This window comes from Xyrauchen texanus, chromosome 35 (assembly GCF_025860055.1).
Source record: "Xyrauchen texanus isolate HMW12.3.18 chromosome 35, RBS_HiC_50CHRs, whole genome shotgun sequence".
In the NCBI taxonomy this organism is placed as follows: Eukaryota; Metazoa; Chordata; class Actinopteri; order Cypriniformes; family Catostomidae; genus Xyrauchen; species Xyrauchen texanus.
Window position 1 is genome coordinate 26367933 of NC_068310.1, and position 21921 is coordinate 26389853.

At 37.4% G+C, this 21921-nt stretch overlaps 1 protein-coding gene across 1 annotated transcript in view; it reads left to right on the top strand.

Annotated features, from left to right (window-relative positions):
* The window catches only part of pex14 (peroxisomal biogenesis factor 14), an 83504-nt gene that overhangs the window by 29723 nt on the left and 31860 nt on the right, over window positions 1–21921 (top strand). The window contains exons 3-4 of the mRNA XM_052105267.1: window positions 3876–3960; window positions 20899–21024. Of these exons, the coding sequence (XP_051961227.1) occupies window positions 3876–3960; window positions 20899–21024 (211 nt within the window). The remainder of the gene's footprint in view (window positions 1–3875; window positions 3961–20898; window positions 21025–21921) is intronic.

The following is a 21921-nucleotide window of genomic DNA, read 5'->3' on the forward strand; positions in this document are numbered from 1 at the left end:
TATATATATATGTACAAATTAGCCTATATATGAATTTCTTTACAAAATTAAAATTTTGTTTTACAAACTGATTTCTGAAATGAAATAGTTGCCATGGAATGTAACGCTGCCTGATGTCCAGGTTGGGAAGTACTTCAATACTGTTTTTAAAGAGTCCCAGTTGGATACCTCATGAAGTTAGTTGAGAGAGTGCCAGTAGTGTGCAGAGTTCTAAAATAGGCAATGGCTGACTACTTTGAAGGATATGAAATATAAGATTGTTTTGCTTTGTGTAACAATTTTGTAGTCAATACATAATTCTCATACTTCCGTTGGTCTTATTTCATAGTTTTGATGACTTTACTATTATTCTTAAATGTGGAAAATAGTAATAAGGAATAAGTAGGTGTGTCCAAACTTTTGACTGGTTTTGTTGATTCAATCTGCTCAATTTTAAATGCTATAATAAATGTTGGGGGGAAAAAATCCAACTTGCTATAAGCTTGCCTGGTGATTCTATTTAGACTTAATATTGAACTTTAATCCAATTTCCACAAGACGGAAATGAACAAAGAATCATAAGAGCTTGGCCTTAAAATTTTGGCTTCTCTAATAGGATATATATGTTTCCTTCCCCCCATTATATCCAAATAAGGAGAGTCAGGGCCTTGGCTTTCCACAGCCAATCAATATTCTCATGTTAAGGGTAACGACCACCTCCTCCAAATTTAAGGTGAGTGTGAGAGAAAAGTGCTCTGTTAAAACTCGGTCCGATCCAAACTCAATAACCAACGCGTGCGATTTGCAAGACCTTGTCCAGTCATCATGCTCAATGGCAGGCATGTCTCCAGACATGGCCCTTAATGTTGCTCGGCCCCTATGATTGAGTTTTCACCACTTTTTAGGTAGCACCTGACACTAGATCATTCATCTCATTTGTAAAGATTATTGGTTAGAACAGGGAGCACTTTCCGTGCATTAGCAACTTTAGCCTTACAAGAAACACTAGAAAATAATGGTTGATTAACAAAGAGTATTTACTGGTATTCGGCAAAGAAACATGTGCCCACCTTTTTAATTTGAGTTAATATTTTGCTTGCCAAACCCAATGTGCCTTGTACTGACATGCAGAGATACAGATCTCCCCCTTAAGAGCACAATTGTGCGCTGCTACCTTATACGACAACGAGGGTGATCTATACGTCAATAAGTAGACAAGACTAAAATCTGCGCAATGTGGTTATAATTGATTGAGATGTCTGGGTGGAACTTGCATAAAGCAGTCGTGTCATCTGCAAAGAAAAGCACTTTTCTTCTCCCTGAAGAACAGACGTAACACTCTTGAAAAATAAATGGACATGGACCTCATTTGTTATCCCACTTTGATCCCATTTTCTAAAGAAGTGTTTACAAGAACGCTGTGCCCCTTCTATTCAAGTAAAAGCTAGTCTCAATCACAAATAGGAGTCGTATTTCAATACAGAGAGCTGTGATTTTGACCCCCTTGTCTTTATAATCTTAAATGAAACATCCCTCCACATAGTTTTTAGCTGGCAGTGACTCAATTGCGAATTTTGTTTTCCTGTAAAATGTGATTTACTGTATACGCGCCGCGCCATGGTCTGACATCATTTTTTTGTGTAGCGAATAAGGAAATTGATTGTTTGTGCAATTTACGAGATGTTTATAGAGTGGGCAATATAACAATGAAAAGAGGCTGAAAATGTGTTTGTAGATCGTAAAAGCACTTATTGTGTGATTCACCAACCACACGTTTTCTAATACTCAAACCCCTCATCCGTTCAAATACATGAATAAAAATGTTCACTTACAATTCATGCTCTGAAGACTTCCCAGAATGTAGTCGGATTATGAAAATGACTATATTCTAAATGATAAAACATTCGTCAAGGGTTCGATTATGCAAACGCTTCAATCTGCTTGTCACAATAAAGGTTCCGGATGAGTGGGTTTTATAATCCTTCAGCCTAAATAGAGATCCAGAACTTTTCACACCTCTTGCGTAATGCTTTTACACTAAAGGTCATGCTAATATCATGGTGGTACAGGATGAAATTGTCTCTGATGCGTTCTGAAAACAGATGTGACTTAGGTTGTGTTTTTAGCAGACACTCAATCATGACTTAATTAGTCCACAGTTATAAATCTGATTTAAAATTGGAAAAAGCAACATTTTAGGATTTTGACTCATTCAAAATAATGAAATGTTTTGACAAAATGAATTATAAATATTTAAGAATCTGAACTATTTCTTGGTTGGTAATCAAATAAGTATTTGTGAAATTGACCATGTTAATTTAACTCAGATTCCATTGCTTCCATTGAAAAACACAAGATGCTCTTTGGAGCATTTTCAAATCATGCTTGAATAACATGGATCATCAGGTTGTGCACAAACTCAGTGTCACCTCGAGTGCTTGCTGTCATTAGAGCAAAAGGAGGACATACCAAATACTTAGTCATTCTTGTATTGTTACTTTTTCACTTCAGCTTTTCACTCAATGTGTTATGCTGATAATAAATTGATCAATAAATGTGAACATTTTAAATCAGAAAAATGTAAAACAGAGGCATTTTCACAAGACATTTGAAGCCCACTGTATTTTAAGACAAATGCAACCTGTCCGCTAGGTTATTTCAATTATCGTAATCATAATCTCATGCTGTTCCCTAAATTGGCAATGCCCCCCTTTTCATCTTCCTTATTCCGCCAACAAAGTCAAAGTTCTTCCCCATAAATTTAAGCTGAAATCAATATGATGCGTTTTTGAAAGGAAAACTAGGTCCCGACTCACTCTGTCTTAATTTGTCACCACAGAATTATATACGGGTGCTCGGCCGGGCGACTATTACACATTCTTCTCAGCCTATTTTCAAAATGCAATTCTTTTGGATTGAAACAGGTCTTTAGTATATGCAATGCATTACCCAAAACGGATTACCACAGACAGCATGCTCAATCACTTTTTATCTTTTGCCGCTTAAAGAAAAAGAACAGTAATCAAAACCTTTCAACCTATTAGAGGGATGACTTTTACAATTGAATCACTGGGACCACAGGTGCGATAACGAGGCAGCTCGGCTTTATCCTTGAGTGTGCGTTTCCCCCTATCTCCAGATGTTATTTCATGTTTATCTGTTCTTTAAAAGCTCCACTTCAGAGTCTGCACTTCAAATTCATGCTATAATGGTGTTTGAGCAAGAGACCTTTTTTAATTCTAAGGCAAGCAAGCTAAAGTGGCAGATCAAGGTGCATCTTGAAGGGAAACGCAATGGAATCGATGAGAATGGCGCTGCACTTCCAACTACATGTGTTCTGGGGATATTTAATTTTCTAGTGCATTAACACTAAGTCATTACAATACGCAGCTAGGTTATTTGATCATAATGCATTTTCTTCTTTAAGAATTGCTGAAGTTTTTAGCCAGGTATTCTGCAGTTATTAGATACAGATGGGCACTTCAGCATTAAGTATAGATTTTCAGTCCCTGCTCACTTAAGGCCAGGAGTTTGTCTTAAAGAGGATAATGGCAAATTAAACTCCATACCCCATTTGTTCAGCAAATCTTGATGGGATAATTTTATAACTGCTGATTCACTCATTTCCTAGATTTATCTCTAAAGTGGTTTGGTGGTCTGGCCTCTATATACTTATTGGGAGAGGGAAGTTTTTTTAAGAGTTCCTGTAGTTGGCTGATGATATACCACAGAGAGTTGGAAATGTACAATAAATCATCTGCCTTGCAAGAATTGTTCAGTCTTTCTCTCATTTACAATGAAGTTTTTTTCTTTCTTAAAGCCAAGAAGGTAATTTACTGATGAGTCGCTGTAGCTCGTTTCACACTAATTTAAGTCTTTATTTTTTCCCTTCACAGATTGCCACGGCAGTGAGGTTTTTACAAAACCAGAAAGTTCGTCAGAGTCCATTAACCACCAGAAAAGGTTTCTTGAAGAAAAAAGGTGAGTTTTATCAGTATGCTCTTGAACCTGCTGTGCAATAAAATTTAACAATTTTAAAGGCTGAAAAGGATACTTCTCCATTCTCAGACTTTAACCTTAAAGGAATATTCTGGACTAAATGTCAGTTAAGCTCTATTGATAGCATCTGTGGCCTGCTGTTGAATACCACATACAATAATTTTGAAATGACAAATAATTGTTGATAGTTTGCACATGCAATGGAAGTCTATGGGGCAAGTGTAAAGCAAACGGTTGCCCCATTGACTTCCATTGATACTGCATTTCTATACAGGCATTTTTTGTTTGTTTTTATTTTCTGTGGTAACTCTCATGTCACATGCTGCAGATAGAGCTTAACTTGCATTTTACACAGAATATTCCTTTAAAGTGCAATGAATTAAGGTACTGTAGCTCAATTAATGAACCTAATGATGGCGTCGCAGATGAAACAATGATGGAACCGCAGATAGCTGCCTCGGTGTGGAGCACTCCAATTCTTTTGCTATTTTTGTTTGTTTGTCCTTTGTTTAGTAATCTTTTTCTAGTCAGTTTTACCAGGGACGAACTGCTGAACATTCGGCAGCACATACCAGATAATCTTTTTCCGGTTTTTGAATATTCTGACGTTTTGCTGGACATTTTAGTCGGAGGCGCAGCTATGTTGTTTAAATGCGCTACAAGACGCAAGAGAGGGAAACGAGCCGGTGCGCTGGTAAAGTTCCGTCAGCGTGGCGTTCGAACTGCACTGCCGAGTATTCATCTAGCGAATCTCCACTCTCTTCCTAACAAAACAGACGAACTACATATCCTCACATGTACAAATAAGGACTTTTCAAACTCTGCTGCACTGTGCTTCACAGAAACCTGGCTGAGTGAAGCCATTCCAGACAGCGCATTACATCTGCCAGGTTTTCAGCTGTTCAGAGCGGATTGCATTGCGGAGTTAATGGGGAAAACGGGAGGCGGTGGAACATGCTTTTACATCAATGAAAGTTGGTGTACAGATGTAACAACATTAAAGAGGATGTACTGTCCTAATTTGGAAGTGCTCTTTATTAACAGTTAGCCGTTCTACTCGCTGCTGGAGTTTTCTTCGTTTATTGGTGTGTGTGTTTACATTCCTCCAAACGCGTGTGGGAACATAGCGCTGCAACAGCTGGCTGATCAAATCACAGACACAGAACAACAATACCCGGACTCAGTTATTATTAGTCTTGGGGTTTTTAACAAAGCAAATCTCACACGTGAACTGCCCAAATACAAACAGCACATTACATGCCCCACCAGAGACAGGAATATACTGGATCACTGCTACACATCAATAAAGGATGCATATCGCTCTGTCCCACGTGCAGCTTTGGGGCTGTCTGATCACTGTCTAGTTCATCTTCTTCCGACCTACAGGCAGGAATTAAAATCGACAAAGCCAGTAGTAAGGACTGTTAAGAAATGGACCAATGAAGCAGTGTGGGAACTACAAGCCTGCTTCGATTGCACTGTTTTTGAAGCTGCAGCTACAGACCTGGATGAGCTCACAGATACTGTTACATCATACATCATTTTCTGTGAGGACATGTGCATCCCTATTAGGACATTTTTATCATTCAACAATGATAAACCATGGTTCACATGAAAACACAGACAGCTTTGTCATGCCAAAGAGGATGCTTACAGGGGTGGGGATAAAGTCTTGTACAATCAGGCCAGGAACACACTGAATAAGGAAATCACAGTGGCTAAAAGAAGTTACTCTGAGAAGCTGGAAAACAAGTTTTCAGCTAACGGTCCTGCATCAGTGTGGAGAGGCCTAAAACAACTTACTAATTACAGGACTCCCAACCCCGTTGTGGACCAACAACTGGCTGACGACCTGTATGTGTTCTACTGCAGATTCGAAAGGCCCAGTCTCACACCTCACACCCACTCTGACCTTCACTTCACACAAATATTTACATCTCCTGCCACCCCTTCCACAGACGCTGTTGATGCAGTTCTACTCAGCAGTCATTGAGTCTGTCCTCTGCACTTCAATAACTGTCTGGTTTGGTGCAGCTACGGAATCAGACATCAGAAGACTACAGAGGAAAGTTCGGACTGCTGAAAGGATTATTGGTTGCCCCCTTCAAGAACTATATACTTCCAGAGTGAGGAAAAAGGCTGTAAAAATAACTCTGGATCCCACTCACCCAGCCCACTACCTTTTTGAACTGTTGCCTTCTGGCCGACGCTTCAGAGCTCTGAGCACCAGAACCGTCAGACACAGGAACAGTTTTTTCCCTCAGGCTATCCATCTCATAAACGGTTAAAGCCGCCCGATTGAGCAATAATTATGTGCAATACACAGTTAAGTCTATTTATATTATCCAACATATCCTCTTCTGCCATTACATACATTGGACTGTACATAACATACTTTATTTTTGTACTTTATATAACAGATTTGTTACATAGGTGTTTGTCTGTGTGTATGTACGTATATGTATGATTTTTTTTTAATTATTATCTATGTCTTGCTGCTTTTTTTGTATTGTTTTTTGTAATGTTGTGCACTGGAAGCTCTTGTCACCAAGACAAATTCCTTGTATGTGTAAGCATACTTGGCAATAAAGCTGATTCTGATTAAGTTATACATTTCTTAAACAATTTAAACATAACTTAAATGGCTAGAATCAGCTTAATCAAGATTTTTCTTTTCATTTTAAAGACACCTCAATTTTGGGGATGAAACAGCATGAAGTTCTGTGGGCTTTGATCCATCATTTTCACAGGATGAGGTAATTTGCTTTTAAGGGTTAAAGGTCGAGGCCATTGTTGCATACCCTGGAGGGTCAGGTAGGGGTCGATTAGACTGCAGAGCGCTTGATCCCAGCTGTGTGGATAAATGACCTATCAGTTGGGACGCTTTTTGGGATCCAGAAAATTAATATTGACAAACCCTCCTGCACTTTCAATGGAATTGTCAATTATGCTACCTCCCAGCATTTTAAAGCTTTTACTTAATTTGGCTGTTATCATAAATATTAAAGCGCTGGAATGCATTGGAAAGTTTTATCGACCAGAGAAGTAACATGTTGTGAGCATACATATGCATTCACTCTAAATTCAGAGCAGTTTAGGTATCAATCAATATGTGTGTTTGATGTATAACCCTCCACTATCTCTCCTATGGCACAAACCCCTTTCAGATCAGATCACCAGCCCAAGTGTGTGCTGTATAGAAATCAATTCTTACACTGTATTTTGAAATTATTAAAGATTTTTGTTTTCATTTGAAAACCCAGCACTGAAAATGACATTGTGATGTTTCATTGAATCACTTTGGGTAGTGGCAGTGATGGAAATGGAGAAGAGTCTCACTTTATGGCTTATTTGAGTGTTTTACAAGCAAAGAAGGTCTCAACTTTTAAATCAGTCACATAAAATGACGATCTCTTCAGTGCCGAAATGCATATATATTTTTTTTAGAATAATATATAGTCACAAAGGTCAGATTAGTCTTATCGTGATTACAGTTGAGTTTAGCAAGGTCAGCATTGTCCTTTTATAACTCGATAACTCATATGTCCCTGCAGCGTATCGATAATTGTAATAATCTTAGCCTGGTGTTACAACACAGCTCTGCTTATCCAACATAGTCTTCTTTTTACCCTTAAAATGGAATTTGTTCTGTAGGGACTTATTAAAGGAATAATTCACACAAAAATGCAAATTGTCATGTTGTTCCAAATCTGTATGACTCTCTTTGTTAAAATACAAAGTGTGATTTATTTTAATAAGAATCTCCCAGCCTCTATTTTCCATGTAATGAAGGTGATTCAGGCTGTTGCTATCAAGCCAAAGAAATGACAAAAAGCACCATAAAAGTGGTAACAAATTTAAATTTTGGTGTGTTCTTCACACAACGCTATAATATGACTTCAGAAGACTTTGTGTCATATGAACACATTTATGATACGTTTATGGTGCTTTTTTAACATTTTTTAAGCTTGACAGTTCAGATTCTGTGTTCCATGAAAGAAATACAATTATACAGGTTTAGAACCTAATAGCTTCATGACTGGTATCAATAACCAGAGACAAAATCTATAGTTGCCGGATGCTGTTGTTCACATCAGTGGCTTATTATGACTTCTCAATATCTTTAGCATTTTCTTTGGTTAGTACTTCTCGTTAGGAGCAGTTTGGTTCATTTATCATTCGCAGTTGTCTTATGCGGCTTAATATGTATGTTTATAATGAAATGTGGCACTGTGAATGTTTACTTTTGAAATTGTATCAAGTTTCAGTTATTCTCAGGCCATGAGCGATCTGCATTATATTTGTGTTTTATAACAAGCATATTTAAAGCGGTCCAAATTATTTTCTCCAAGGGGTGTATTGGTGCATCAAATATTAATATGCTGCCGTGGCACTGTTTCATGATAGGTCAACCCCCCCACTGGGTACTGAAGTCAATAGTGTTCAGTGGATCCCAGTAATCCACATGAATACAACTGTTTCATTAATACAGATTTAATATAATTTTACAAATATATATTTTCATTATTATTCGTTGTTTATCTGACATGCAGTGAAATTTAATATGTATTAAGAAAAATAAGTTTACATCGTCAATGTCATGAATGAACAATTCAACATGCTCTCGACTTTTGGACCACGACCCCATATGAATTATCGTATAAATTGTGAACGCGTCTATATGCATTTATGTATTTTTTATATGTATTTAGATTAACTTTGACCTCTCTGTACGACAGAGCCAGATTCTAATGGAGAACACAGTGAACCCATGACTATCATGCCAATGTGCCCCTAGGGTGTGTTTGAGCATCAATAGATCTATAGCTGGAAGACTCTGCCTCGTGGTATTGCTATTCTAATTTGATGTTGTATTTTTTATGCGGACATTTGGAGATCTTTGAACGAGGACATTATTTCCAGGTCACTAACCTATTAATTACCGATCCCTGCAACCGAGAGGTTATTGATAGAACAGTGAGCACATAGCTGTTTACAGACACAGCAGACGAGTTATCATCAATGCTTCAACTTTCATTTCTTTCTTTTTCTCACTCGCTCATGTAATTTTGGAGGGTGGGACGCAGCTGCTTACACCCCGAGGACGACTTTGCTCTGATATTGCAGCTTGTCACATTGTTATGAAAATATGCTAAACATTGGAATAGACAATTATTCAATATTCTCTCAATGGATGTTCCTAATGGGACGATCAGACTATCATTCAAACGGCTTAATTAACCCAATATGATTTAGGAATGATTTGTGTGTACTTCTTACCATTAGTAATGTCTGTCATTAAAGTAAACACATAAGCCTGTTTGCAACCCATTTTACTTCTCTAATGTGTCCTCTATGAGAGACATCAGCAGAAAGAAAAGCCATTTCAGAGGAAGAAGACATTTTTATGCTTCGATAAAAGACAAAATATTGATTTGCATAAAGCACACCAATGAATCGTTCACAATAAGGCCAGAAACATGCATTAAAAATGGATAAAAGACTCAGTTTGGATTTCATGTTGAACTCTCTAAAGAACATTGTAAGCACTGATTTCGGATTGGAGTCACAATGACTCTTGCGATTTAATTGTGGATGGCAATCAGCAACCTTTTGTCTAAGAGTAAAAGGTTTTTCTATTTGACTGGTCCCTCAAATGGTAAAGAGCGTTGGCTTTAAAGTGAGCTGTCTGTAAATTTGGATGCGCTGGAAAATCATCTTGTGTCAGCACCGAGCCATTTCTACTGAGCCTCACCTTCAACAATGTAATTATGTCAGAATGTTGTATCACTCTGAAAGCAACTCGTGCAATTTGAAGGGTAGGAGGGAGACTAATCTAGAAGCAAAGTGCTGAGTAATCTTAAGCCAATTTCTTTTTTATTAAATTTCTCCTGAAATTTACCATTTTCCCAGAGCCCTGCTGAGCTCACAGAAGCAATTTTAACACGCTGTTCCGTATGTTGTTCCTGCAGTGTTTTCTGCACCATTCCTGGAGTTTGCTTTAAACTTTAATTTGATTGACGTTCTTATTAAACCATGCCTTAAACACTGTAGCCAAAATGATGGATCAGTAGTGATGAAGGTGACCTTTAAAGGTGGAGTAAGTCATTTTAATCCAATACACTTTTTGTCAAATTACGCAAATATCTCTTCACGGTCCACTACCTGTCCATTCTGTGTGTGCACTGAAAAAAAATCTGGTGTTTGTGCACAGCCCTTGCTCTGTAAATGGGAAAATATATAAAGTGGATCGGACCGATCCACACAACTCTATTCCAGCGTGCATGAATTTGGGGTGGAGCTTCTGAAGGAGCTCTGAAGGGATGGGTGTGTTTGTTTTGCTGTTGAGTTCAAATATCTACTTTCATCTTACTTACCATTTACTTACTCCACCTTTAATTCTCTCTGTTTATGGCTTAAATAGATTAAAAAGTGTAATAAGTCTGTAATAATTATTAAATACAGATTTAAACCTGGAACTAATTCTACAGTATTAATTGTCGATGTTCTGGAACAAATTCTACAATATTTTATTTGTTGATTTCCAAATATGGCATATTTTTGTCTTTAATCTACTGTATAGTTTTGTACACCGATGAATCAGTGACATATTCTAAGGGGCATGGATTGTAAAATTCAGTTTGATTATATGACATTTTTAATGATACAAAAAAAAAAAAAAAAATTATCTAGCCAATGAGAAATGCTATAAATCATTGGTTCTCAACTGGTGGTTCTGAAAGGTCATGGACAGCAGGAAAAAAAAATCTAAACGCAAATAATAAAATGCAGAGTTAGGAAAGAGTCAAATTAGGCAGATGTCAGTCATGTGTGGTTTAAGGAAGGACCCAAATGCAGAGAGAAGGAAATGATAATTGACTTTATTGAGACACTGATCAATTCAAAATGGAAGGAAGACTGTAGAACCAGCACGAGAGATGAGAAAGTTGACAGATGAGTGATGGCAGCGAGCTCGAGACACCCAGGCTGAGAATAGCGGAGACAGGAAACAATGGCAGTGAGGTGAGTAAACAACAGATGAAGCAACAGTTCAGAGATCAATAGTCCTGGAGATAATCCACAGAGCAATAAATCCAAAGGGGAAATCCTCACTGGAAAAACTGGGAAAGCACACAAAACAACACCGACTAGATGTCAAGACTGCAACGAAATAACAATGAATCAATCAGGCAACTAGTCATTACACACAAAGGAGAATATATACACTGTGGGAAAGAGAAACAGGTGGGGTGATTGCATCATGAGCAACACGAATGAGCATCTCATAGGAAATGATAATTGCTCCATCCACATGTCAAGGGAAAACACACGAGGGAAAACGAAAACGCACTGAAAGAACCCAGTGGACCATCCGGAACCGTGACACCAACTTGAACTAGTTGCACGACATGCTCTTATCATAGAAAATCATGAATAAAACTATGCAAGGTAAAAGAAAGGATAACTACAGGTTTGTGCCAATCACAACGTTTGAAGAAAAATAGAATAATATCTCAGCTCAGTAGGTCCTTAAAATGCAAGTGGATGGTGATTTGACTTTTGAAGCTCCAAATATCACAGACATTCATCATAAACGTCATCAATACGACTTCAGCTGTTAATTAATCTCTCCTTAAGTGATATGATCGCTTTAGATGCGAAAAATATCAATATTGAAGTACGTTTTAACTCTAAATCGTCACTTCCGGCAAGCTTCACAAGAGGGTGGAGTTCATGCGGTCTCTCGTGGGATGTAGTACCGTTGCTATAATACGGACGTAATCCCACATTCTCCACTCGGTTTAGACATCCAGGATAAACACAGAAACGCACCACTGTGAGTAAAGAAACAGATAAATGCAGATCTAAACCAAAACCAATGAAGCTTCTAAACAGCGTTCCTCCTAATCTCTTGTAAACAGCACTGCTGTTCCAGCTGTGTGTCACGTGCCAATGCAATAATGTCGCCCGCACGTACTACTCCTGACCAGAAGCATGATAAAAAAGTACTTTCATATTGATCTTTTTCACACCAAAAGCGATTGTCACATTAGTTTAATTTAAAAGCTGGTCTGGAAAAAAGCTGTTTTTGGATCTTCAAAAATCGAATCACCATCCACTTGCAATTTAAGGACCTACTGAGCTGAGATATTATTCTATTTTTCTTCAAATGTGTTCTGGTGAAGAAAGAAAAACATACACACCTGGGCTGTCATGAGGGTGAGTAAATAATGTGAGAATTTTCATTCTTAGGTGAACTATCCCTTTAATACATTTTAGTGTTCCAAATAAAAGCGTACAAAAATAAAAACATTTTGTACGCTAAATAATTGTGAAACTGTGTTGAGTCGCCACTTGGTATCCAACATAAAATCTTGAGTCCTGAAGCAGAACCAGTTGAGAACCACTGCTAGAAGGTACTATTATAGGGTTTAATGATCTGTCTGGCATGATGTGTGAAACGTTCTGGACATTGCGAAAATCCTAAATAACACCGATATCTTCCACTGTCCCAATCCTGATCAACCCCTATAACCCCCTGCAAATCACTCATCTCCCCCAAAATAAAAAAAGACACCAAAATATATGTCCTTTCTAATTTATAATAGAGTTTAATGGCATATTTATGTAAACATTTCCCAGATTTGCTCTTTATTAATGGCGAGAAATGTCAAAGCCCACATAAAATAAAACAATACCATCTCTTGGCGGAGTGGGGGAGTTAAATTGGATTCCTCCAGTAAGCAGCCATAGTGGCAGGCAGCTGATGAAGGGGAAAATAGGAAGCACTTTGATTACATGTTGCAGCATCTTTACACAACAATCTCTCCTACAGTATTAGCATGCCGTTACACACTAATCTGCAGAGAAGGATACTTACGTTATTTCCTCCTCTCTCTCAGTCTATCTCTCTTTTCAAGGAGAATGTGATTGGTTCCGGTAAGCATTCAGAGATATGTGCTAATGTTTTCTAATCAGCTCATTTTACAGTGTAAATTGTGAATTGCAAATTTGCAGGCACACCCCACTTCATTGCATCACACTTTGATCTGACTTTCTAAATGGGGGTCCATATGATTTCCTATGCTATATTTATGCTAACGTAAGAGGTAGTTTAAGGGAGCAGCATGTAATCGCTGGCCTTAAAGCCGTGGTGCATTTATTTTAACCACAAATCCCCAAATTACTGTCATATATTGAGGCAGATCTATGAATAAGGATTTCTGAGCTTAGTTTTGATATAGTGATGTCTTAAACTGAATCTTTGTCTCTTGATTTTCACAAGTATGTCTTATTTTGAAAGTAGTTTTTCCCAATCTACAGCATTTATTGTAATTAGACAGAATAGTACAGTTTAGCAGATGCACTTATTCATACATTGTTCACTTTGTTTCACCATTTCTGTATATTAGAATTTAAGAATAAGATAATTTTTTTCATATTTAAGCTTAGATTAACTTTATACATCTATGGAAAAAGCCTTCACACCAGTGTTTTATGCTGAATTTCAGCTGAATTTACACGGCAAATAATTAATGAGTGTATTTACATGTACGATTTTACACCAATTATGCTTATTAAACTGAGAACATTTGTGGTCATGGAAAGACCTTAAACGGTTTTCCTTTATTGGGATAAGGTCATAAACGGTTTAAGTATAAACCAAATTGCACACCTATAATTTTTTTTGCCCATTATTCTGATTTTGCATTGCATGTAAACTAGAGGTGTGAATATTCACCTGCCTCACGATTCGATTACAATTGAAAGGGTAACAATTTGATAATAAAAAAATATCTTAAAAGCACAAGAAAAAACAAAATATTGGTTCTCTATCAAAAAACACTGAATAGGCTACTATTACATACTTCAACTGATTATATATAGCCTATATTTTTTGTTTAAAGCATTGTTAAACATTTAATTTTATTTAATTATTATTTAAAATGAATCTATGCCATGCCTATTCATTTCAATTTTTAACCACAAAGTTAGAAGTTGCTGGTCCATGATGTAAGTTATATCTCTCTGAGAGTGCAGCTGTCCACTTCTTCTCACCTGCACAGGTGATAGTAGCAGTTTTAATAGTGTGGTTGCTGCTTCAGAAATGTGTTAATCATCTTGTATGCACTGTTCCATCTGTTTTCTCTGCGAGTAGAAGATCACACAACACTGTCGCAAAAGCTATGATGGATTTCAAACCCTTATCAGCATGTGTGCACACTGTCCTGACAAGCAAGTGACCGGCAATAAGGGAAAGCAAATGAAATTGAGAACACGCAATAGTAGAGAAGGGCATTGAAAAAAAACAATTAAATGAAAACATCACCCACATCTCACGAACCGCTGCCTACTAATTATTTTCTGCTGTGTTTTCCCCCGTTCTGTGCAAATCAGTGCAATAACGGGTGCAAGCTCATCTTTCATGTTGTTTGTTTGCATGTTATCATGAGTAAACTCTCCCGTTGTTATGTGCATGTCTTTGTTTCTGTGTCTGTCTCTGGCATGCACTACTGTGCTCTATCGGTTTAAACTAAACTCAGAATCAATTCTGATTCTTTTGAGAATCAATTCAGAATCGTTTAAGAAAGAATTTTGATGCATCGCTGAAACTATCTACTCCTTAACCGGCCTTCTTACTGGCTTATCCAATGGGTGCAAGTGTTGTTCTACATATATATATATATATATATGTATGTATATATATATTATTATATATAATAACATATATATATATATATGTATATATATATATTATATATAATAACATATATATATATATATATATATATATATATATATATATATATATATATATATGTGAGTGAGAGAGAGAGAGAGAGAGAGAGTGTGAGTTGTGCTGTGTTGTCTGACTAGACTGCATGTATTTCTATTGAGTTGTCCTTGCTGGATGCATACATCGATAAAGATACAGTGCGGCCAGTGTTGTTGGGTTTATATTGGAATGACTCATATAAGCCATTTTCAAAAGAGACTTACAAATATAAGCCAAAGAGACTTACAAATCATTCTCAAACTATTTATCATTTTGACAACATCAGTACACAGGAAGTCACAATGTTGCTTCTGAATTTTCTAGTACTTTGGCATCAGTCCCATCTTGCTGAGTTACTGACAAGAGGCATCTCCCATCAGACTCTTTCAAATGTGTTTACCTTTTCCTGTGGCGTGACTGGAAGCATGTTGCTTCAGCAGCGTGGGAGACCGTGGTTCTCATCCCACGTTGAAACAAAGAAGTAATATGCATATTACATGCAAATAATATCGCATAATGAATGGCGACTGCGATTCAAAGGTTCAATTTTCCCTCTACGATGACATTTTTACTCCATTGACAGTTAGGTTTAGAGTTTGGGTTTGGGGGTTAATAACATATGCATTCCTCTTCACTGTACTACATCCTATACAGCTAAAATCAACTTAAAATCAAAGCTAAAACTCGCTTTTGGCGCCCCTCTCTGGGCATTTTAAAAACACATTGAAAAACACTTTCCAATTGAGACTGAGTTTAGCTAAAAAAAAGTCAACCTCCTGTTGTCACTGTGAAATCAGTCTACTTTTCTAATCCGTCTAATGACTCACTTGATTGCAAGTCATTACTTGTCATCTCTGACTCGTAAATCACAGAGAACTGTGACTGGTTGCTTACATGACAATGTGTGGTTAAACATACACCTTCGCAACAGATTTGTTGTAATTTTATTTTAATTATATAAAAAAAACATTACATTGATTACCAGATTATCCTCTATACGAGTCCTATCAGAAAATTCACAGTATTTATTTAAAGGACTGCATACATAAACGTTATGCATGTACGCTAGTATGATACTAGCTCCAAGCTTCTGAACTAAGTGTCTGTATCTCTGACATCACAAGTGTTCTTTTGCAGTCATTTCATTATGCTCAAAGGGCCATGAGGGACACTATAGTGCACAGCAGGTATAATACTGCTCATGCTATGAAGGTAAGATATGGTTTATCGTCCCAGACAGGAACGTGTTTGCAAGTAAGGTTATGCGACTCACCTCTTGGACATGAATGGCAATGATCAAGGCCTGCATTGAAGACAAAGGGATTGATGTGGTTATAAATTACTCCACGGCGCCACCTAGGCCTGTCCCTTTCCACTTTGTCATGGGCAGAAGGCAATAAAGCAGGAAAATGAGAGCAGAGTACTCTTTTTTTTTTTTTTAATACATAAATGAATATGCTATGAGAGTGGTCATTATTTAAGGCATGCAATCGTGTGGGACATGTACTTGACATGTGAAATCTCTTATACAAGTTGCTCTTAGGCTCTTTATAACCCAGTGACCTCCATCTGTTTACCCTTAGTAGTTTTCTTTTTTTTCAGTCTGATATTCTAATTTGACGTAGACCTGGGTGATGTAGCTAAACATGTGATATATTTAGTTTTTATTGAGTATTGTTTTAACAATATTCAATATGTATCTTGATATTTTCTTAGGAAGCTTAATGACCAAATAAAAAACACATTTAATTATCCAAATTTTCACAATGTTGCTTAAAATCATTGAAAATATATTGTGAATTTTCCATATATCAACCAGCTCTAAAGTAATATTCACCAACCAAAATAACATTCAGTCCCTGTTGGTCGACTAAAGAAATAGTAGTTACCTTTAACAGCCAAAATATTGCAGGAAGCAATTTTATAATTGTCCCTGAGAGCTTGTTCTTTACTATGAAGTTCACAAGTGCCAAAATTGGAGAACTGCACTTTATGGCTCGATGAGTCGCCTCATCACTCTTTAAAAAAAGGGCAAAAGAAAAAAACATCTTGAAAATAAGAGCCCAGAAAATAGAGTCATAAATAATATGGAGAGCAATGGGTTTTCCTTTAAATAAATACCGATCAAGTTTATGTTGAAAGACAATAGAAAACGTAGCCCAGATATGCAGTTTACAGTATTTATAGCTGTAATATCGCTGTGCCACCACCGTAATTTCATGCCCCAGTGAGAATGGCAAGGTCACAGCAAATGCTTCGGCTGAGCATCTGCTAATATGGTGACTCATAAACAAGCTGTGCGTGTATCAGGTGTACCAAATAATACAGTATAATGAAATACAGAATAGCTTTCCATTATTATTTTATTTTATTATTATTATTTTTTATGTGGTGTCGTCATTAGATGTAATTTATGTGTTCAAAAAATTCATCTACCGGCAGGTCGATCTGAAATGGGGTCTGACGGGTCATTCCACAGGTTTTGGAAACCATAATAAATTTTTTCATTTCCTTTTTGTGTCCTTTTCCTTTTATATGTAAAATTCACTCTTGTTGTCCTTCTTTTAAATTGGATCTCAAAGGTCTTTCATTTGTCGTCCCATTTTCTTTGCAATAAAGACATCAGAGGAAACAAAACAGCTGAGTGAGTCCAAAAACCCATAAGAAAAGCAAATGTGTTAATGAATTTACATGCATCTTATTTTAATGCACGGCAGCCCCCTTTGTTGTTGCGTGAGGGGGTGCTGTTTAAGCATTCTAATGATATTGCAAATATGTACATATTTGTTTATTACATCCATAGAAAATGACACATTCGTTCTAAGGTGAACCTAGTAAAACATGAACTTCCAGGGAGCGTCTTTTCCACTAGGTGAGTGGGAGAAAATGAGAGGGGGGCCTCTAAGTGGCATTCAATAGTCTGCCACCATGCAGTCTGGTGTGGTCAGATGAATAGGGAGTCCTGGGAAACATTATAGCTTATTGGACAGTACAGACTGACTGCACCAGCTCAGCACATGGCTGTGGCTGCTTCCTGGCACTTTAAATGCCATGCAGGACTGGATGACCAATATTTGCCTTCATTTATTCAAGATTTTTCAGGGCCATTTCAGCCCCCTCAGAACTTCTTAACTTTGACCTCAACCTCGAGATTTCTGCAAGAGAGATTAAACTGAGGATATGGCAATTTTAATGGCCATTTTAATGGAAATGGTGGAGGAATACATTTCGTTAATTTCATTTTTTGACAGTAATGGGAAATATGTTTATATTTAAGATCTAGGCCATAAATTCTGGATATTACACAGTTGTTGTTGCTGTGTCCTCCTGCTACCTCAAGTGGAAAGTTGTGCTGTCTGCACAATTCCGAGCTGATACTTTAGAGATGCTGCTAAATAATTTCTATCAAATTACTTTAATAAAATTGACAATTCATACTCAATTCTGATTGGATGTGACATATTTAAAGCTGTTGATAAAAAGCAGATAAACGCACACATGTGACCGCACATTCTGTATTGAAGTACCAAGTTGCTACATGCCAACTGCATACAGCCTACAGTTATGCTAATCAGCTGTATTACTTGGTGGTCATTTATTATTAGTAAAGACTTAATAATAATATTAAGTCTTTACTGAACATTGGTGTCTTTTATCATATTTTTTTTTATCTTTTTATAAAAGCAAAAAGCCACTTGAGGCTGTGTGTTACATTGATTTTACCCCGTTTAAGGAGGTTAAGGCCTCTTGTGGCTTATTGCCTCATAAACCTCTGGTTAATGTTGCAACGATATATACATTTGGCCTAAGGATGGCAATTTTTTATGTTACGGCCCAGAATTGTCATTATTATACTGTAAATCATGCTTTGCCAGTTAAAAAAAAATAAAATAATACAAAATCTGATATGCTGATATGCGTAGCAATTGTACAGAGTGGTTATCTGCGTTACCGTAGTTTTTCTGTCAGTTTTACCTGATCTCTCTCATAAAGGCATTTCTGTCTGCAGAACTGCTGTTCACTGGACATTTTTTTGTTTTTGGCACCAAAACCATTCTGATGGTTGATGTGAACATTAACTGAAGCTCCTGACCCATATCTGACTAATTTTATGCATCGCACTGCTGCCACACGATTGGCTGATTAGCTAATTGCATGAATGTGTAGGTGTATAGGTGTACCATATAAAGTGGTCACTGCCTTGTCTTATGCTGGTCATCTATGTGCTGTTGTATTGTTTTGCTGTATTGTTAATGTGGTTCTATGAACTGCTCTATGATTTCATTCCCAACTGACAGCAGACAGGGCTAAACAGGCTCAGGCTCTGTTCTCTGCCAAGCTCCAAGCTCTCTCTGCTCTATTTAAGCACATGTGGCACTGGCATTTGCCACATTTATGATGTGTGTATTACATCGCAAAAACAGCTTGCTGTCTGCTCTTTAAACAGCTCAATTTGGAGCAAAGCTCAGCCTTTTGGCTCCCTGGCAGGCAGCCGTGCTGTATGAAAGCATGTGGAATAGAGTAGAGGAATGCCCACGGGGATATCTCTAGTAAATAGAGAGAGAGAGAGTGAGACTAAATACACAATGACAGATGTGACACTCCAGTACAGTGTGGACAAACAAAGGTCAGAGTGAGTGTATGTGTCGTAAGATACAGTAGATTTATTCAATAGATACGTGTAACATGCAGTTTAATAGAAACTTGAGCCTTTTTAAACCATTGGCTCTAAATAGAGATGTTAAAGCATTTGGATTTTATGTGCCAATTGTAGAGGAAGCCTATAATGTTTTCCCTTTTTTTTATGTCTTCAGTAAATGTCAGAGCACAAGTACATTAGACTAACAGGCTTTTTCCGCTTCTGTCTGGCTTGTTAGCTTGTGGAGGCCCACATCGAGTTGCTTAACAATAATGACAAGATACAGACCAATGACTGCGTGCAGTGTTAGAAATAAAGCTTCCTTTTTTCCACAAAAGTAAATATTAATATTATAATTTTCCACCCCCTCTCCTGTCATTTTCCATCTGGGACCTCTGTGCAATTTAATCACCACTAAAATCATTAAAAAAGATCTGAAGATTAAATTATATTGGCATTTGCAAAATTATGTAATACATTTACATTACAATGAAGAAATTAAAATAATGCGTTTTATCTGTCTGGGGCTTCGCTGAGTTCTACCTGGGGAAATATAGCTGCAGGAAATGGACAGGCTCTGTTCTGGAGATCTGACTATAATGGAGAGGAGCTCAGAGCTTTGGACCTCCAGAGCTGCTCCTCTTGGTGATGTCTGCTGCCTATAGTACTATTAACCCAGTTTTCCTGGAGTTTTAGTCATTAAAGTTATTTGCAATTTGCTTAGGACAGGCAAGGACACACTGTCAAAGCAGTCTGCTTTTATAGTGCCCTTCCACTTTTTTAGCCGCTTTGGTTCTGGAAGTAATTTTACCATTAATTTTCTCCTTAGGCATTTAAAAAAATCCTTCAATACAGAGATCTAAGCCAAACCTATGAGCTCTGAGATGAATGATTATTTAAAATAATCCACCAAATGTTGCAAATTAAGTAAAGAAATGAAAAACAATGTCATGATATAAAACTATTCATGTATATTAGTTGAAATAAGTATATAAACAGTATGTTTTAATTTATTTACTGCAAAATTCAAAGCTTGAGAATGTGGAAAATCCGAATTGATTACATCATTTGCTGTGCTACATGGGAGAGCTTTTGGTACAGGTCACATTTTCTTGGTAACAGTGCCTTTTCTGATTGGATATAGCTTAATTTCATAAACCGGATTAAACACTATTTTTTTGCATGATAATGCTGAATCATATACAGTATTTGTATAGTGTATACGTGTAACGGTAGCTAGCTGGAATGTGATAGTAGTGCAGTGTGTGTAAACCTCACTCCCCTGGCCTCAAGAGGCACAGTAGCGACTGACACTAGAGGGTGTAGCCTTTAGCCTCCTGGTTAGTGTGCCTGCCTCCCATGCCGGCTGACGTTGGTATAAATCCTGTTTTGAGCGTGTCGAGCAGGAGCAGTTACATTAGCACCAGAGTCACTAAAACCATAATCCTAATTTGTTTTCATAAATTTTCTGAGTTTGATGATATTCCCTATTTCCTCCATTCAGGTCTGACTGATGATGAGGTGGAATTGGCCATCCAGCGTTCTGGCAGTACAGAGGAGTCGCTGGATCTCAGTGTTCCAGGGCCCCCACACATCACCCATCCCGTTCCACTTGCCCCTGTCCCGTACAGTGAGTATAACCACAATCACTTTTCTTTGGAAAGGTGGTCTACCCTGTAACCCTTCCACCCACCCATGTTTTTTGTATGGTGCTTGACTATATATTAAGTGAGTCCCCCATTGAAGACGTCTACTCTGTGCTCCCATAATCCTGTTTAAACCTTAGACTATATATAAAATCAGAGCCAGCCAAATGACATAGTTAGGAAAGGGGAATATTGAACTGATATTTTTTAAGCATCCAATTGACTGCATCAAAACACAACTATTATCTTAAACCAGTAGCAGGGTTCAAAATAAGGATGACCTAGTCAGTGTAAGAAAGTTTCGGGCCAGTTGACAGAACTGTCTCTTGCCCCATTGGGCCACAGCTATGCACATTTAGGCCAGTAAAACAATTGGTAGGACATAAAATCTGAACTAGTGTTAATTTCGTCAGACGAGACGAGACTAAATATGTTCGTCAACGACCTTTTTTTCCATGACTAAGACGAGACGATAACGAGACTGCACCAATGTCCAAACACGCTGACTAAGACTAAATTAACATGCATTATTGTTGACGAAAAAAGACGAGACTAAAATGTTTTGCATAAAATAAAAACGAAGATAAAATCTATCTTCATTTTCGTCAACAATCGTCTCGACTTTTTCATCATGAGATAGAATATTCAGCTGTTACGAGCCTTCAAAATATTCGAACGAGTTCGCGCTGTTGCTCAAGTGACGGTTACAGGTCTCATACTCCTGTTGCTGCCAGCCTGTGGATGCAACACGAAACTACATGGAGCAAGAACACAACAACAATGACATTGACAAAAAGTCAGAGTGTGTCATTATAACTGACGGGAAGCACTGCGGACAAAAAATATCGGGAAAAACACCACCAACCTTAAGCGACATCTAA